Here is a 19,577-nt window from a genome sequence, read left to right as displayed (position 1 = left end):
TGAATTATATTTTGCCATTTCTCTTATGCTTATTTTAATAGTATGAAAAGCTGCATTCATTAAAATAGATGGTTTTGGACCCCAAATATTGGTATGTTTTCTGCTCTGTATTAAAATCCACAGCCTTCTTGCTATTACAAAAACTTAAAAGCATCCATTTCAATACCATTTACTAAAATGAAAGAAAGAAAAAGTTTCTTAATAACCAGCTATTTTTCTTGAACACTGAATCCTCATTTAAGCCAAATTCATTTTCCAAGTCTACTGAATTAAATTTTCTTATTAAACAGGGCAGAGTAAATAATCTTATTGCCAAGCATAATATTTCCAACTACTACATTTTTAATTTGCTAATTTAAAAGAATGTGAAATTAATCTATTCCTCATGGCCAATAGTATAGTCTGATTCAAAATAGTACCCTTTAACCAACATTCTATTGTCAAAACAGCATTCCTACTAAGTGCTCGTTGTGTCAACCTTCCAAAGTAAATAACTGCTCAGGCTCTCTAAAACCACAAGAATTTCAACCTGCACTAAAAAATGAAAAACAACAACAAGAGGTAACTGCACACCAAAGGGTTCCTCATAAAGGCTTCAACGCTAAGCAATTCTACTTTCACAAACATGATAGTCAAAGTGTGTTCTTCACCAGCAGCATACCAGGACATGTGGTCAGCCGACAGGGCCACACTGGCAAACAAAAACGATGACTGTTTCCAGAAAGAATAAGGCCCCAGTGTGGTCACCCGGCCGCCCAGCCAGCCTCATCCCCCTGCGGCAGGTGGCTTCCAGGCCGGCCCCTCACCTAGAGAGGACAGGGCGACCGGCGCGCCCCGCCACGACTTGCAGCCTTAGCTCCCGTGGGGTCTCTTCACTTTCTAGAGGTTAAAGTTAGACCCTCCTGGTCACTTAAACCCTCTTTGTGGTTCAGGGACGGAATCACTCTCTCAGAACTCTGGACTTTGAGTGGAGACTCTGGTTAAAATTAAGCACTTCAAACCCAGCTCTGAAAAGTGAAACAGATGTCCTGTTTGTTCACTATAAATGGCTCCGTACCCGGGACCCTTCCTCCTCTCTCTCCCGAGCTCGCTCTCTTTCCCTCCCTCCCTTCCTCTCTCTTCCTGCCATATTTAATCGTATTTAAGAGTGCGCTGAAAAGGTTAAAAAAGAGAGAGTAGAAATCAAAAATAGACTGCGAAGGGGAAAACTCCTAAATCTTTCTCTGGAACAGAAGGACGGCTCTTCATGATGGTGAAAGGGCCAGAGCTGCCACCTCCCAGCGCACTCAGCGCTCGGGGTCAAACCCGACCCTTCCCAGCGGACCCCAGCGACGCCTGTCATGGTCGCGTCCACCCCCTGCCCCCTCGTGGAGACCAGCGTCCCGGGCGGGGGCCGCGTGGTCCCAGACGTGACGACGTAGGACTCACGTGAGGACGTAGTTGACGCTGACGACGCAGTGCGGCCTGGACGAGCGGCTGTTGTGCACGATGGTGGCGTAGCTCTGCACCCACACCCAGCCGCCGCGCTTCGCCAGGAACCGGTAGTACTTGGTGGTGACCTGCCCCTTCACCAGCACTGATGGAGAGAGGGAAGACGGCTCGTGGTGAACAGACTTGCTCCTGAATCGGCCCAAATGTTCTCCCCGGCGGAGGGGAGTGCAGGGCCCCGGGGAGCCCTAAGAGCCGCGCCCGGGCAGGAGGGACATCCAGAACATTCCCAAACGAACAGTTCGTCCTGTTGAGTTGCATGGAGTCCTCCGGTCCCTCAAGAATTTAAAAAAAAAAAAAAAAAAGAGGGGAACACTTAAAAGTTGGGGGATTCTCGAGACTTGATATTCTAACTATGGAAGGTCGGGTGTGGGCCTCAACGCCCGGATGCTCACATTCCCTGTCCCGGGAGATTAAGCTCAAAGCAAAGTTGTTTCAAAGCTGAAGTGAGTCAGTGCGAGCTTCAGCCCAGTGGGGCAGTCCTGGATTCCATCTCCATCTCGGGGGAGGGGAGGAGGCGTATCAATAGGGGAACAAGACCCTTCCTGGGAGAACTTCACCCGGGAACTCAGGTACTCCTCGGTCTGCAGGAGGGCCTGGGGATGATTAGGGAGATGAGCTGGGGCCAGTACTGGGGCAAGGCGCGCAGGGCCTCTTCCAGCAACACCACCGCCCCTGCCCGTTCCCATCACCGTCCCGCCCCCACCTCCCGCCGCGAAAGGTGGCGTCTTACGCAGGTGGTGGGCGCAGCGCAGGTGGAAGGTGTCGCAGCCGTGCACGTGGTGGTACAGCGTCTTCTCGATCAGGTCCTGAGGTTCGTACCCTGTCAGCTCCGCCACTCTGCGGAGAGTAACCCCACGGGATGAGCGCGGGCTGCGGGACTACCCCCACCCTGAACAACCCCTCAGAGCTGGGTGCCCACCCTCAATTCTCAGGGCCCCCTCAGTCACCGCATCCGCAAAATGGGTCAACGAGGCACTCTGGGCCACTGAGCTGGGCCGCCCTCCCGCTCGGGGGGACTCTGGCCTCGACCACCCACCTGGAGTCCAGGAAGATGAGCTTCATGTCCAAGCTGGCGCGGAACATGAACATGTTGCTGTGCAGTTTGATCTCCGTGACGGCGCTGGGAGGCAGCGAGTGGCCCACGGCCACCAGGCCCACGTTCTGGTAGCAGCCGTCGAAAGGGGACATGTCCAGGCTGTACTGGCGGATCTTCAGGTAGCCGCTGCAGTGAATGACCTGAGGCGGACGGGGAAGGCCGGAGGCTCAGCCACAGGCAGGAAACACCCCCAAAAAGGTGGGAAAGGGACTGAAACACTTGAAGGTTCTCCTCGGCCACAAACGCCTGTGCGCCACAGCCGGTGCACTGAAGTGCCCGCAGTTATGGGGCTCCCACGTGTCTCAAGGGAGTGACGGTTCTGCCCCACTGGGACTCACTAGGAGCTGCTGAAAATGCAGAGGCCTGAGCCCGGCCAACCCTTATGCATTCGGATCGCCAAGTGGGGCCCTGGAATCCGCATTCTGATCATGTTCGCTGCCATTAAACAAGAAAAAGCTTGCATTCCAGCTAAAGCTCTGGTTCTTAACCTCTGGCGGGGGAGGGGGCAGAATCCGACGCTGTGAGTAAACTCTGCGAATCTCCGGAACTTACCGACTGTTTTCAGATGCTTTACACATCCCTAAGGCCCATTACCAGCCCGAGGTTAAGATCCCCAGCGTCCAAGGCAGTATTCGAACCCATGAGACGTAAGCAAGCTTAAAACACAGTCTCCAGCTGTTCATAAAGTTTAATGGCCCTTGCCGGGCGCCCGGCCGGGGACGCTGTGTGCCTTTGGGGCTGGGGCGGAGGAAGGCCGTCCAGGGTGGTCCTGGAACCCCTCTCCCCACCCGCACGCGCCTCCAGTCCTGCCCCCTTCGCCCGCGCGCTGCTCGGTGGGCGCGGCCGCCAGGAGGCGCGGATCTTCACTCTCAGCCACGCACCTTGTAGCCGCCGCAGGTGAGGCCCGCGTTCCTCTTGGCCAAGACGCACTTCATCCTCAGGAAGAAGGAGCGCTCGAGCTCGTACTCTGCGGGGGGTGGGGGTGAGGAGCACGTGAGACAAGCGGCGGCGCCAAGGTCCCCGCCGTAGCCAGCAGGGAGGAAGAGCTAGCAGCCGACTGCGAAGGGTCCCGGTGTTGCCCGCACGCGGGCGCCTTACCCTGGACGAAGTGAGAGTGGTAGGGCTGGTGGGCCGTGAGCACCGCCGTCATCTCGTCGTGGTCCGCCGGGTGGATGTATTCGTAAATGCTGTTCCCGGTCAGCTCTACCTGTAAAGAGGTGGGTATCACCGTCTCCGAGGTGGTGGGACGTCCCACGGAGGGGCTGAAAGATTGAGCCAGGGGATCTGCACGGGACAGGAGCCTCAGCTCCAGAGTCGATCCTGAGTTCTAATTCCAGTTCTGCCTGCTACCTATTGCTACCTATCTACGCCTCAGTTTCCTTATCTGTGAGAGGAAAGAATAACAATAGTAATTATAGTAATAGTAGCAGTAGTAATAGTAACAGCTCCCTAGCAATCTGGTAAAGACATCATGACATAAATATTTAGCCATCTCCCATGGTCTTTGGTTTAGGCTATAGCGGCTGGAAAAGGCAGCCAAAAGGGCTTGGGGTGGATGCTAATGGAAAATTAGAGGAAGGGGAAGATCCAGATCTCCTGCCAACTGAGATGTTTCCAGTTCTAGAAACACACAGAAATGCCTTGGGAAAGCCCCACCCCCGCCCCACCCCCTGCCTCCAGCCCTGGCTGTAAATATTGAAGGCTGGAGGTGTGGACCACTCACCTACCTGAGAAAGACCCAGGTGGACTGAGGCTGTCTCAGAGATGTACATGATCTTCCCATCTGGGGCCACCACAAAGATGAAACCATCCAGGGTCTGGGGAGACAGAAACCATTGAATGGAGAGCACTCCGGGCCATTGGGAGAAATTGGGGGTGGGGGGTACTGATACAGAAGTACAGAGAGATGGAGTAGACAGGCTAGCAGGAAGGAGGGCAACAACAAGAACAAAAATAGTCACAAGAGTTCTTTTGTTCATTCCAAATTTGTAAGCATGGAGGAAGTGGTGGGTGAGGCTACTGTCCTCCAAGACTGAGGATTCAAGAAATGAACAAAGCAGACATATCCACACATAGACAAACATTCTGGGAGGGAAACCACGGCCTGTGATAAGATGGGTACTAAGAAAACCAGAGGTTTCCTGTGTCTGTCTTGGAGAGTTTCATGGTGGGACATTCTATAATGGAAAGCCTGCTAGCGGGGTTTGGGGAACAGGAGGCACTGAGAGATGTGGAAGCATTGGCAGTCTGAAAAGTTTGTAGACAGAAGGCAGCTGGCCGGTGGCTCTGGAAAGAGTCCAGGAGAGGGGGATTTAGGAGATGAGAGTCTTTCGGGGCAGCAAGTCCACACAGTAGTGCTACAGAGTATATGTGTGTGTTTACACAGATGTAGCAAACTGACAGGCTCTCCATGAAGGGAAATCTTATGCTTTCACTGTTTCTTTATCTCTGTGAATAAGACTTCAGTCCAGGCGGTGGAGCATCAGGATGAGTCTGATCCTGCTCTCAAGGAGCCGGAAGTGTATAAGGGACAACAGACCTAAAGCCAATATCATGACCATGCAACTGAATGGACAGTGCTGTGAGGGACTGGAGGCTGAGACCTGGGGAGAATCAGAGTGCTCAGAGAATCAGAATTTAGAAGAGCTGTCTGAGCAGAGCCTTGAAGAAGAAGCCTGAATGTGAAAAGGGAAGGTGGTCATCCTAGACAGAAGAATGATATATAGAAAGCAGGCACTGGGGGAGAGGAGAGGATGCATCTGGTGTATTCAGGCATGATAAGTTTGGTGTAACAGAGATGAGGCTGAGGAAATACACTGGTGCTGGATTTTTGGACAGTTTGGGGTGTCAGTCTGAGGAATTCAGAGATGCTTTGCAGGCATCAGGTTCCAACAGAGTAGAGAAATAAATAGCAGGCTTAAATGTGTGTGTGTTGGTATTTTTTGTTTCATTTTTCTGGCAGAATGTGGACAGTGACCTATAGGAGGAAAGAGTGGAGATGAGGAAATCAGGGATGGTCAAGCTTGAATTCGGTGGTTCAGGGAAGACAGTGGGGAAAGAGTTTAAGATGATTCTGGCTGTTGTGGAATTTGTGGTGGCAGAAAGAAAAGCTGAGACTGACTTCAAGATCTTTGAAATTTACAGAGGCATGGTGAGTTTTTGTATGAGTGGAAGTCTGGAAGACGGAGATAGTGAGTTCTTGTCTTGGGTATGCTAAACTTCAGGTATAGGCAGATTTCCATCTGGATGTGTCCAGGCAGCAGGAGGAAATAAAGGTCTGTTGCTCAGAAGAGGGATGTCTAGACAAGAAGTCATGCAAATGTGGGGAAAGGAGTTGATGTGGTGGTGTTGGCTGAGATAACCCGGGAAGCCTTGAAGCTGTAAGAGGAGAAACAAAGCTGGAACCTTGGGGGAAATGCCCGCATTTACAGTCAGACAGTGGTGGGAAAACCTAGAATAGCAAGCAGAGCAGGGGAAGAATCCAGGAAACTGTGCTACTTTGAGACTAAGGCAGAATGTCAAGTAAGCCATGTCACCTCCATCCAGTCTTTGATCAAATGTCACCTTCCCAGTGAGGTTCTCTGCAACTGTCCCACCACTGAAACACAGCCCTCTTCTTCACCTTCTTTTTCTCCATGGCACCCACACCACTCTCACACTATGTCGTGCACCTGTGTGGATTTGCAAGACTGCTCTCCTTAGAGTGTCAGCTCCATGAGGACAGGGCTTTCTGCCTGGCACACAATTGGACCTCCTGTGTTTGTGGAATGAACGAGGTCAGGTAAGATAAGAAATGAACATCTTATGCTGAATAGCAAAATACAGCCTGTGCAGAGCACACCTCTTGGGAGAGAGGCCATACTGCAGTGGTGTGGGAGTGAGGAGAGCCGGGTAAGCCATGCAAACTGAGAGGACCAGTAAGTCCTGTGAGGAGTTTGGGATGAAGATGAGGGAAAAGATTGGGAAAGGACTAGAAGGGGTGACTGTTTGGGTTGTGCTCTCTTGTTTATATTGATGAGGAAAGTTAGCTGGGAATACGGAGGGATTTTGGAGGGGGTCAGTTGTTGAGAGGCAACCGATGGAAGGTGTCCCGGAGAAAGGGGAGAGATAGTGCCTTTTCCTTAAATTCAGGGGTGTGGAGGCCAGGTCTGGAAGGGAATGCTCACACAAGGGCCTCTCTCTGCCCTATGAAACTAAAATCTCTTTTGGCCTCTGGGATTGAAGGATTTTGGCCTCTGGGATTGAGGAACTGAATAGTGATGAGACTGGAAAGGCCAGGCCACTCCTGCCATGAGATGCTGAGCATGCCTGGCCAGGGAGGGAGGACCATCTCAGAGTCCCCGGTCTGATGCTGAGGCTCCCACGTGAGGAGCTTTGGTGGACTTGAATAACAAGAATAAGGGGGTGCAGGGTGGGATACAAGTGTCAAGCCTAGAAATTCCATGGGGAGTTTTACTATTTTAAATATTTGCTAGGCGACTTACTTGGGCAATGGACAATTTCAAACGGTGTACACTGCAAACAACGTGGTGATGGGCGCCTCCACAATGGGTAAACTCATTACCTGGGGAGGTATGTGTGCTACAGCGAGGGTCCCCGCACGGCCTGGCAGGGCTGGGATGAGGGCGCCTGGAGCGAGGAAGGGGCCCCGGGAGCTACAGGGCGCAGATGAAACGCGTTGTGGTCCCAGCTGCATCCGGAATGTGTGGGCTTAAAGCACTGACGGGCATTTCTACCAGATCCCGGCTATTTCCGGGATAAATTCTTCATTTCGGACGGTTGTGCAGCCGGCTTCGGCAGCTTGGCCCGAGGACTGCGGTTCCCTCTGCCGAGTGGTGTCAGATGGCGCCCCCTCCCTCGGTTCGGTCGTCCTGATTGTGGCCTTAGTAGGCTCCCCTCCCAACCCAACGCGCCCATTGTCACCTGCTCGCCCTCTCCACGTGGCCAGGAGACTTCCACACCCAGCGAGGACAGGAGCCTAACATTTTAACTTTATAAGGAGTCACAGGGGCTGCGTGTGAGACGGCCACCTCGGAACAGTTCCCCATTTTCTGGGGAACAGGAAGCCTGGCTCGGGCCCTCGCACACGCGCCGCCTCAGTACCTGGAGCAGGTGCGAGCCCAGTTCGCGGCCCACGTTGTCCAGGGGGCTGGTCCTGCTCGAGTGGCCCCACGCCTCGCCGAGCCCTGCGAAACACAGAGACACCCTTAAAAGATGCACTCCGAGCCGGCTGGCGGTTTGAGAAGTAGTTTAGTGGTTCTGTCACCCAGGCAAGCTTTCACACACAACGGGACAGCGTCCGGCTCCCTCTCCACCTGGACCGCGGGGACGCCGGCGGGTCAACTGCGGCTCCGCCCTCTAGGCTCCAAAGGAGTTTAACAGACGCCAGACTCCCTCTGCCTCTGCACGACCGGCCCCGGCTTCTCAGGAAGGACAGGGTCCTGGCTGAGCGCCCCACTCACCCACCCCGGCAGCACCCCAAGTGGCCTCGTTTGAGGGCAGTCCGTGCCCAGAAGGGGCCCGCCGCAACACCAGAGCGATAGCTTTTGTGTAGGTTCACTAGAGTGCTTAGAAGGGCGAGGGACACTCCTTCTCACCCCAAGTCTCACCATCCTCCTTATCACGAGGCCGAGGGTGTCCACACCCGCGAATACCGCGGCCCGCCCAGAACGACCTGAGACCGGGGGCCAAGGCCAGCTCGTCCTGGTGGGCCTTCTGATTGGCTGCGGGGCTCTCCAGCCCTTTTCCTCCCCTTGGCCTCTTACTTTAAAACGCTTCGGAAAAATTCGTCTGCTTGGGGATGGCTTCCAGCACCAGCTACCCTCCGCAATCCTTCCTCTGCCTTTCCTCTCTCCTAGCAGACTCCCCCTTTAAGGGGCCTAACCTCAGGGCCCCACCCCCACCCCAAGAAAAACCCAGGGGCTTTTCTGAAAGCCAGTTATTCTCAGGTGCTAACACCATCTTACAATATTTACATCCCCGTTTGGACATAGGGAATCATTCCCCTTCTCTAATTCCTGGGCATCAACTAATAACAAAGACTGCCCCTTCCTGTCCTTGATGCTATCACCTTAAGCTCTCCCCAGGCTTTGCTACAAATCAGTTCTCTGGTGATGTCTAAAAAATAAACCTCCCTGTATGCCCGTGGCTCATTTTTCAAAATTTAGTATGGAGAGCCTGTTTTCAGGAAGAAAATGAAAAATAAGACAGAAGAAACTTGCCGTGGTTAAACTACTTATGGGTAATATCTTTTAACAATGTTGCTGTTGAAATTAACATAACTAGGTAGTCCAATTCTTTTATGCTTCCACCATTGAACAAGGTTAAACGTGATAAAAATTGGGGGGGAGGGGGATGATTTACTGAATTACTGCGTTACGGGACAGATCACTATGAAGTACCCAATGACAAACACTCGCATTGTAAATGGGGGTGGGGGCGGATCTTTCAGAGTAAAACACGGAGTTGGGACTCTTAAAACTGCTTCCGAAGCCAGCGATCAAAACCCTGGTAACGAGTAACCGTGAGCGCCCCTTAAGCTCGAATCGGGTTTTTCTGGGTGTTTGCACATCTAAATAAATCTAACGATTTCCCCACCGCTCTGCAAACACTGATCCGCCCCCACCAGCCCCCGCCCTCGACCGGACTCCTCTCCCTTCCTCGCGTTGGGCAACTCCTCCTGATTCTTCCTCCCGCCCCAGTTTCCCTCCCCAGAGTGACTTCACTGCCCTGATCCCTGCGGTCCTCCTGGGCCGTTCCGAAGGGCCCTGCCGCAGCAGCCGGCACACACAAAACCCTTCGCCTTGTTACTTTGCCTTAGCTCCTGCCGTCTGAGTCAAGCTCTCTTCCTTGGTTTCTGGCACGACCTGCTCCTGTTTTCACCCCCGATCACACATACCCACCCAGAAGTGGCGGGAGGGTGTAGTCGAGGAGGTCGCACGGGGGAGTGGGAAAAGGATCCTGCCGGAGAGCCCGGGACTCGGGTGGCGCAGGCCCTTGGACGCTGGGGCCCAAACGAGGCCTGAAAGCCCCGAACTTCCTGGGGCGAGGGGCCAGGCGCTCGGAGGACAGGGAGCTGGCCGCGGCCACCTTGCGTCTGGGATCGTACCTTCCGCAGCTCCCCAAAGGGTGTGAAACCTGCTCGTGGAGCCAACGCCTTATTGTAAAATTACGAAGGTTCCCCCAAAGCGGCTGGGGACACCGGGGAGCCGCCTCCCGGCCCGAATCTTCTGAAACCACCCCCCACCCCCCGAGCTGAGCTCAGAGTTGAGGACTGGTTCCGAACTCCCGGCGCCAGCCTCGGCTGGTTGTGGTCTCTGGGGGCGGTCTCATTAGTATGCGCCTACGAGAGCAAAGTAAGACTTCCCTGCAGGTTAATAAACAGCCGGGCCGGGTCGAGGGTGACAGGAGCCTCCCGCGTCCTCTCCTGTACCCTCCACCCCCTCACCTTCTAAGGAAGCTTTTGCTTTCACGGAGCATTGCCTTCTCTCCTGTTCCCGGTTGAAACCTCCCGCACAAGGCTGTGTCTGGGTTAATGTTTTATAAGGAACTGGCTGCCTTCCTCTACCTGTCGGGCTTTTCTGACCTAAGATCAGGGCTCTGAGCTCTCCTTTCAGCCGGCCCAGGACACCTTCCAAGCCCAGGGCATGGGTTTCATTTCTCAAAAAGCCGGGGGTGGGGTGGGGGCAGAGACCCCTCTCCCTGGACCCCGTCACCTTCCGCCCGCACTGACGCGCTCCCGCCCCCCGTTTCTGTTGGAGAGGGGGGTAAGCTGAGATTTCGTTTCTGCACTTGACCTACCGCAGAAAATTCGCAAATCCTTTGATTGTCTGTTTAAAATGAGGAGGAAACCCGCTCCCTTTGCGGCAGGATTACAGTGGGAACAAGATCTAAAGATTCTCTTGTAATTCGGTGAGGCCGAGGGAACGGGGTTTTGCAAAGGAGAGAAGGAGCTCTGCGAGGGAGGCGATAACTAAATCGGGTTTTAGACAAAAGGATTTTCCCCAGCTAAAGTGGCCGAAGACAAAGGAAAACATAATCTATTTTGGAAGATTTCCAAGATATGCCACATTAACCTTAGCAGATAAATTTTTCTTCTCCCCGCCCCCTCTCCCCTTAAAGTCTGGTTTATCATATTTACGTAAGTAGTATTAGAAGGGATGTGTCTATTATGGATCTAAAGGACCAGCTCACATTTCCTGTGAAGTCCCGGGCGAAGTTTCACTGTTGCCTTACCCTCACTGCGCCGCTGAGCCATTTCCATTTAAATACCCCCTGACCCAAGGATTACCTCAATGGACTGACTGCACGGGTTTTGTAATTTCCTGAAAATGAGATTTCGATTTATAAAACAAGAAACCAATTAGTAACCAAATGAGGCGAAGTAGATCCACTAAAATTGACCTAATCCCACAGGCACAATTTAGGCCCGTTCTTGGCGAATGAATGATGAGCCCCAGTCTAGCGTGAGCCCAAAGCATCATCCAGCTGTGTTATTGCAAGCAGCAAAAATAAATTGATCGAGCTTTTCCTTCGGAATGAGTTTCATACCCTTGACAAAATATAGATTACAGACCAGGTATCTCCTCCTTCACCCAGCCAGGAAGAGGAGGAGGAGAAGAGCTTGTTCTGCTGTTCCCCCCACCCCCACCCTCCTTTAATAAATAAACAATGTATCTCAATAGAAAGGTGTTCTCCTTATGGTCCTTCCCGGGAACCTTCAATTCTTGGATGACGGGGAGCTGTCCCATGACCTGACCACAACTTGGTGACTGAGGCGGGGAAAGCCCTCCGAGACCCCGCTTCTAACTTCTGGCCCCGGGGGGCTTGTCTCAGCCATCTGGTTTGTCCACAAGGCCTCGGCGTCCTCACGGAGCGTACTGTGCAACCCTTTCAGCCCTGGAGCAAGCGGTGTTCGTGTTCCGGCTCCAAGAGCCTCAGCGGCTGGGCTCTCAGGGGCAGAGAGGGACGGAGATCAGGAGCGTTTCGCCCAGACCGAGCGGTCTGGAGCGGTCGCTGGGCAGGAGGCTGCTTCGCGCACCGAAACGCACTCAGTACCCGGACCTGGGACGCCCGGCGCGGCCTCCGGGCCACCTGGCGGGTGTGGCCCACCTTCCGACGACGTCGGCGGCCGCGCGGCGCTGGGGTTTGCCCCGCGCAGGGTCCCGGGCCCCGGAGTGCGCGCGTGCCCGGTGCTCCCCCGCCTGCCTGCGAGACCCCCAGCCGCGCCCAGCGTATCCACTTCTGTCGGTGTGAACCCGGGGTGGAGACCGACGGGCGCAGCGCTGACACGCTCTGCGCGCTCCTCGGTGCTTCGGCCCCTGAGCGAGGGCTTCCCGGGCGGGGCCGAGCCCGAGAGAACACGAACTGCAGGAACGAGGACCGGCCGCGTCCGGCCAGGTCCCGACGAACCCGGGGGGCGGACACGCACGAAGGGTGGGCAAGAGTGTGCGACGGCCGAGAGCCTCACGCGGTGTCTCCCCAAGACTCCGGACCTTCGAGGCTGGCCGGGCTGGGCGTCCGAAGACCGGCGCGGGCGAGGCCGGTGGGTCTGCCCCGCGGCGCGGGCCTGTCGCGCTTCGGTTCCACTTGGCGGTCTGGACGCACAGCTTTGCCCCTCGGGCGGCATCTTGGCTTTAGAGGAGTTTTAGAGGAGGGCCGGGCCTGGGGGCAGGGGCCCGCGCAGCCCCAGGCTCGGCGGGCGGAGACGCCCTCACGCCCCAGGAAGACGGAAACACGGACCCGCGCGGAGCGGGAGGAGACACCGCGCAGAGGCCGAGCTGGCGCACTCTCGGCCACCCGGGCCAAGGCGGGCGGGTCACCGGCCGCCGCCGCGGGGAGAGAATGGGCCGCACGGTGGGGATCCAGCCCGCGGGCCGTGGCCTACAAGCCTCCCAGGCCGCGAGGTGCGGCGGGGGCTTCGACAAGGTCGCTGTCCCTGGACTGGTCTGAGCCACGGAGGTCGAGGTATTGATACCGCTCCGGAGCCGCCTGCCCAATGGCGCTACCGGAGGAAGGAGCTTTGCTCCTCAATGCTCAGACCCTGTTTTAGTGTTTCTGATAAGGAGGCCCGTTGCAAAATAATTGAGGATTCCCCGTCCCCATGCAAAATTTAAAATTCCGTGGACCACAGACTGACAATGGGTGAACAGCTATTATCATAAGGTTTTAGCTGGGACTAAACCTTATTCTCTTGAGAAATACCTGATCCGACAGAGAAATGAGGCAAGAATTCATAGATTTGAATTCTGTGTCCACATTTGTATGTGCAAAACCTGGAATCTGCCAAGATTCCCCCAGATTGAAAAATAACTCCCCCTAGAAATCAGGTTTGTCCTCTGGAAATTTAACCTGATTTTAGTTTCAGAGAAGTGTACCCTGCTTAAAAATATTCTGCCATAGCTTATCAACAGTTTTGGTGTTGTTGCTATTGTTACTGTTTTTATTAATGATTACTCCCTTTTCCCAAAAAGAAAGTTCTTTTTCCATTGATCTGGTCTACAATTCCTGGCACATAAATCTGCCTTGCAAGTGCTCTGCCCGGAGTTTAGTTCTGCACTCTACATTTTAAGTCAACATCAAAACTGGAATTAAACAGAGAAACACAGCGTGGAGCATAAACCGTGCTTAAAGGCGTTTAAATGAGAAAAACTTCTGTAAGAAAATAAACATGGAAACCTAATGCTCAATCATTTCCCCAAGCAGCAAGAAAAACAGACTTAAATCACCCATCCACGTGGGAAATGGGGCCTCTTTTCCTCTTTCAGTTCTCAGCCTCAAAAAAATATGAGGTGATTAAGGATTTCAGTCTTGAGGTGAATATTACAGCAAGTGTCTATGGAGGTTTGTTTAATCATCCTTTTCTTTCCAGCCTTTGTAGAGACTTTCCTACCCAGTTACTGATTTCAATTCTGTTATTACTTTTATTTTGCCAAGACATGTTGACAAAGAAATGGCAGTAATGTTACCAAGATACTGAATGGCCATAGATTTGAAAACATTTGATCTTTTCAAAGGCCACACTATGCAATTCACTATGCCCCCAGTATTATAACTGGATAACAAATACATATTTTAGTTGAACTTGGTTCTTTTTTGTATACAAATCAAGTCATAACATCTCTTTTTTTATCTTGCCTCTTTGGCTTTGAGAACACCAAAGACATATATATCCAGATATGCCCAATTTTCCTTTGCAAGGCTATTTTAGAATAGAATATGTTACCACTTGGGATAGGCAGTTCTAATGATTTCCCACTAATTGTCCCAGAGTTTTTGTTTTTATTTTTACTATGAAATTTCCAACTTAATACTTTATTCTTAATTATTCCAGGGGCCCATGTCCCATTCTTCTGTTCCTTCTCCCTCGATTTTTTTTCCCTCAGCAGCTCAATTTTATCTATTGAGGTAAATAAAAGCTGAAATTTGCTCCCAGACAAGGAATTTACTAGACTCCTGGGGGCAGGGTGGGTAGGAATTGTATTCAACAAATGGGGGGAGGGTAACTATATTTTAAGAATCTTTAATTTTTTTCACGTGTAAGGATGGAAGGATTTCTGTTTAAGTCTTTTGGCATTACAGGGTATTATAAATAAATGTAATATGAGCAAAAACCGTAAAGTTTTATAGTCATTTTTATGCCTAATCACTGATGCCACCAGATTTAGAATTATTTTAGATTATATACTTTGCAAAATCCATATGTTACATGTGCAGGCTTACTGTGATGAAACAGTTACCTTCATCTCACCCTTAAAAATTTGTTGAAGACCTACTATGTGCTAGGATGGTGTGAAGACAGATGTGAAAATGTACTTCATTTTCAAACAAATTCTTTCCGTCTCTCCACACTAAAATATATTACCTCCATAAAAAGTGCTCAGTTCCCCCCACTGCCATGGACCTAATCTTGCCCACCTTTCTGCCTTCAGGCAGCAGATGAACCCAAATTTGGCACCCTCTGCAGGTTGCGCTTGGTTCTGCGGCCTTGTGATGATTTCGCTCCTTCTGAAAACTGTTGGTTTTATTGTTTGTTGCTGTTGTCCTTTAATTTAAAGGGCTGAATCTGGGCTTTGGACTGTTGAAGCTAATCTAGCCCCCAAATTAAAACCTCATCCCTAGGAACCAGCTGTCCGGATGACCCTAACTCACCCGGTGGAGGCTTCGGGTGAGTTATGAGCTCAACAGTAGCTGGGGAAATAAATGATGTGCCCAGAGTTCACACATCGTCCATCCCCTCCTCCCCATAAACTCGCAAGTATCCAAAGAAGGGAGAGGAAGGAGCGGCCCCTGGCCAGATCTCCGAAGGAAGGTGAGTGGGGCTGCAGAAAGTACAGTCGCCTTTAAAGTAGCCACAGGGGACAGGCCTGGTCAACAAGGGGACTCCAGCGGGAGTCTTCACCCGCGCTCTTTTTAAAGTTAATGAGAAGTTGGCTAAGAGGGTTCACTTTTTCTTCCTCCTATTTATCACGCAATTTGTAATTTGTGGAGTTAGCATTAAGCAAGAAAGCTTGCTCTCTTAAAAACAAAACCAAAACAACAAAACCCTGCCCGGGGTCTGCACGACCCAGAGGAGCCCCTGGCCCGGCGGCTCCCCGGGCTCACTGTCCCTCTCTGCGCCCGCCCGGGGAAGCCGACCCGCTATTCTTTTCCTCCGCGATTGCTCGCAGCCTCACAAGCAGCACCATATGCTGCTTCTGATCAAACAGAGAGCGACATCGGCACCGATAATTGACGAGACCCGCTAGAAATCACGCAGAAAGGGAGCCCACTGAGACCGCAGGGGCTGACAAATCACTGCTAATAATCCTGTTAGGAACACAGCGGCCAGCGGAGTTCGCAATGGCTTTATTTTTATAAAGTAGGCGCTGACAGTATAAAGACAACGATATCTCTTTTTTAAACAGAAGGCAATGTAGCATAATAGAAATTTTCCCACCGGCAATTCTCAGCACAGGTTGAATGGGAAATGTGGTTTTTTTATTACATAAGTTGCCCCTCCTTTTTTTTTTTCCCCCTCTCTTTTCTTTTTTTAAAAAACTTTTCAGGTATGTTAGGTTTTGATTCCTCTCGTCCTGTAGTTTCCAAGGTCAGATGAGATTGTTCAAGGAACTGCTTTAAGACAAAATGACCATACTACTACTTATAGCTTTGGGCTAAAACTGAACTATAAAAGTTGTCCTTTAGTGCTCCTGACTAATTTGGGGGCATGTTTTGCAAGATTTTGATTCAGATAAGAACTTGTAGTCAAAATGAAGCAAAGTGAAACTCAAAGCCCAATAGTGATTCTTTCCTTCCCTCTTTTCCCTAAAAGAAACAACAAATTCCAAACATCCAAAATCAACAGTAACATAAATCTCTCTGGGTCAAATAAGACGTTCTGGTTTGTAAATAAACAGGGTTCCTTCTCTTGAATTTGTTTGTTTCATATTCTGTCTTTTACACTTCCAAATCTTCCTTCCCCAGCAAAGACATATCTAAAATATTTTTTAAAATCTGTTTATACGTTATTTGAATGTAAATAAAGGAAAAGATGGGGAAACAGAAGAGAGACGAGTCCTTCACCTACTGAATATAAATGGTTTTATACACGACAGTGTTCTGTGAAGCCTACTTTGTCCTCACACAGTGAATCTTGATAATCTAAATACATATTTTAAATCATGTCAACAGTTCAGCTGTTCTAACTTCTAGGCCTTATAAGACAATTTTCCCAGGGATTCATTTGCCAACCTGCCACCTAAAAGATATTTTCTAAGCAGGCAAGTGATCTTAATTCCATCTTAAAAATCAGAAAAAATATCAAGCCCAGAGTTGCAAATCAGAGTTAGTCTCAGAATCTGTGACCATCTCAACAGCTCAGAATAAATTTGCAATAAATAGTCCAGAGACTGGGTAAATTCAGAATGTATTTGTTCATGAACTTGCCTGCTCCTCATCTGCTGAATTACTGACATATTGAGAAATTATTATCTCCATGTACATGGGTCTGTCTAGACATAGCAAAATTAGAAGAATTTAGAGGTGTTCCTGCTCTCTACTAGATATAAATCTAATAAGAGGAATTAAAAAAGAAAGTCATGTTTGGGTTAGTAGTACTTCCGACTGAGCCCAGTTATCTCAGTGTTGACAAAAGCACCGTTGGGCTGCTTCCCAATCAAACACATCTGATGGACAGAAGAGAAAGTATATGGGGAAGCAGAAAGAGCTACAGAAAGGCAATAGAAATTCTAAATCTAGCGAGGTCCTTAGTTACTCCAGCATGCTAAACTTCCCTTTGCAGTGAGTGTGTAGGTAAGTATGAGTGCACTTCTCTGCCGGCAGTGTAGTCATTCACTGGCAAATCTCTTACCCCTTCTACCTTTGAAATTCCATCTGGTCAAAGTTACTTACCTTCTGGGAACACTACTCTCATTTTGAGATAGCTGGTGGTGAGTCTGATTATGGATGCTTTGTCCAGCTGCGAGGTGATAGCTGAGGGCAAAGGCAGTAATTTAGCCAGTTCATAAAATTCACTGTTTTCCTTCTCCCTCCTAGTCCGGGCAGCATTTTTGGACTTCTCTTTCATCGTGTCTCTTTCTCCCTTTCTTCTTACAACATAAGTTCCACAGATTCATCCAAAATCAAAAATAAACTTTCAATTAGAGATCATATTTGGCAAAAAATATAAAGCATACTTTGACGAGACCTTTGCTTCAGTGTTTTGATGGTAATGAAAGAACAACAACGGTGAACAGATTTTTTTCTTTAAAAATTAGGAATGCGAATAAAATGCTGATCCACGGCAAGCGATCTCGACAATCCTAGGCGTAGCTGGGTATCAAATGCCGGCAGGAACCCCGAAGAGCCAGCCTTTTCTTCCGTTCAGCGCTGCAAACCCCGGTCCTCGGGAGATCGACATAATAATCCCCGACGGGTGCTCTCAGTCCCGAGGCCTTGGAGGCGGCTCCGAGCCCCTCGGGGAAGAACACGATTGCCAGCAGGACCACTCTTTCAGGCCACTGTGAAGACAACAGCATCAGAGCGTCAGACATCTGCGGCTCCACAATCATCACTCACGCGCTCGCCCCAATTCTGGGGGAGATGGCCGGGAAGGGCCTCAGCGCGCCTCCGCTTTTCCTTGCCAGGCTCAGTGATTTGGTTGGTTGGTTGGTTGATTTGGAAAAATCAGCAGCGAGACTGAGTCCCCTGCAAATAATAATCGCCTTCTCTCACCCCCGTCAGACACATTTTCCAGCCCCCTGGGAAGTTGCCCAAACCACAGGTCTCGGAAGACCCTTAGGAGCCCCAGGCCAGGCGTACGTTCCCTGGAAGGCAGGTTTCTGCAAAGCAGAATTTCTCCGCAGCGCTCGGGCGCCTCTCGGTCCCCCCACTTCGGTAGGTCCGGAACTTGACTCTAACTTGGGTCTCAAGTCTCAGGGATTCCTCCAAAAGCGGCACTCATACATCGAGTCCCTCGGGACTGCCGAGGAGGCGACCCAGCGCTTCCCCTGCCCAGCGGGGGCGGCAGCACGCCGGGCACTGCAGCGCCAGGTTAACAGGTGGCACGTTCGCGACAGCCCCTCGCAGGCACCGGGGGGCGGGAGGCGCCCGGCCTCTCCTCCTCCGCCGTGGAGCCGCGGGCGCCACTGGGCGGGCGCAGGGCATATTCCGCTTCACCTACCTTCAGTCCCTGCCGGCGGCAAAGCATGCGGAGGCGCCCACCTCTTAATTGTGCTCATGCCTACCGTCCAACTAAGCCACTCCGCGGGCCTCGCCGCTTCCCACCAGCAGAGAGGAGCAGAGCGCGTCCTGGCTCTCTCTTCTTCTCTCGGTCATGAATTGGGGGATGGGTGCGAGGGAGAAGGGGGGGGGATTCGGGCTTTGGGACGGGTGAGGTGGCTTTAGAATCCTCCTCCTCGGTAGTTGTTACGAAGGAAGTATTATTGCTAATTGGAAGCCGAAAACGCCCCCCTGTAACTTCTTTATGGCTTTACAGGGTTTAGCTTCAACTTCACTCCCGGGCTCCCTCTCTCCCGCCCTCTCTTAATGCCACTCAAAACCTCCTCGCTTCTGATTGGCTCGCTGCGTCTCGGGGTGCGGCGCTCATTGGCCAACAGGCCTGAGTGACGCGTGTACGACCCGAGCTTCCCCGCCCCCCGCCCCCTCCCAGCAGCGCACCCCAGCTCTCCGCAAGCCGCCTAGCTAGCCGCGTGGCCGTAACGCTCCTAACTAGCCCCGAGCACGGGAGTCTGCGCTGGCCCTCAGCAGCTGCTGCTTTCGGCCTCCCGGATCTTGAGGGCGATGTGCAGAACCCGCGCTCCCTGCTCTCCCGGGGGTCGAGGGGCTGTGCACTCCGCCCTGAGCGCCGGTCCCGCAGTGCCAGGAGCTCCCCAAAGAGACTAGCAGCGACCTCCGGGCCGCAAAGGTCGGGCCCGTGGGTTGGGGCGCCCGACAGGCGAGGGGGAGTCGCTCTGGCTGCGGGAAACGTTTGCCCAGAGACCGACCAGCCGGCTGGTCCCTTCTGGCCGGCAAGTCGCGGGGCTCACGGCGTGCCTAGGGCCAGTAGTTTATATTTTCTTGTTCGCTTGTCTGAAATTACTGCGACACCGAATTCATCGCCAGAGAGGAGAAATATACCCATATTTAAATTAATCCCAAAGAGGAGCGTCTTTTTCGAAATGCGTCGAATATGGGGGCTGACTTGTTCACCGTAGAAAGCTGTCTCTGAGTTTTCCTCTGGGGAGCAGTTAGGGGACACTAGAGGAAAAGAGGTTACACTTCAGGCCAAAATAGAGTTGTTGACATATAGATACCTCACAGCGATCTGTTACCCTAATCCTGAGCGAAGACTTTTGTTGTTGTTGGGTTTTGTTTCAGGAAACCAAAGTCCAACACCAGTATTCCTTAACGGAAGGATACAGTCTGCATGAATGAATTTACAGCATTTACAATCCTTTACAGGAGCCGTTTAAACAAACGCTTGTAAGTGCTATTGCTGACAAGTTATTTT

The 19,577-nt window shown here is 51.7% G+C and overlaps 1 protein-coding gene across 1 annotated transcript in view; it reads right to left on the bottom strand.

Annotated features, from left to right (window-relative positions):
* SIM1 (SIM bHLH transcription factor 1) overlaps positions 1–18,550 on the bottom strand; it is a 74,613-nt gene extending 56,063 nt beyond the window's left edge. Inside the window, exons 1-9 of the mRNA XM_065911621.1 lie at positions 18,249–18,550; positions 16,979–17,586; positions 7,691–7,773; positions 4,315–4,404; positions 3,686–3,794; positions 3,469–3,554; positions 2,528–2,727; positions 2,222–2,328; positions 1,429–1,576 (exon numbers count right to left, since the gene is read on the bottom strand). Of these exons, the coding sequence (XP_065767693.1) occupies positions 1,429–1,576; positions 2,222–2,328; positions 2,528–2,727; positions 3,469–3,554; positions 3,686–3,794; positions 4,315–4,404; positions 7,691–7,773; positions 16,979–17,153 (998 nt within the window). The 5' untranslated portion in view covers positions 17,154–17,586; positions 18,249–18,550. The remainder of the gene's footprint in view (positions 1–1,428; positions 1,577–2,221; positions 2,329–2,527; positions 2,728–3,468; positions 3,555–3,685; positions 3,795–4,314; positions 4,405–7,690; positions 7,774–16,978; positions 17,587–18,248) is intronic.
* Between the last annotated feature and the right edge of the window lie 1,027 nt (positions 18,551–19,577).

The sequence above is a fragment of the Muntiacus reevesi genome, chromosome 19, assembly GCF_963930625.1.
Source record: "Muntiacus reevesi chromosome 19, mMunRee1.1, whole genome shotgun sequence".
Classification (NCBI taxonomy): domain Eukaryota; kingdom Metazoa; phylum Chordata; class Mammalia; order Artiodactyla; family Cervidae; genus Muntiacus; species Muntiacus reevesi.
This window is presented reverse-complemented; position numbering and strand designations above follow the sequence as displayed.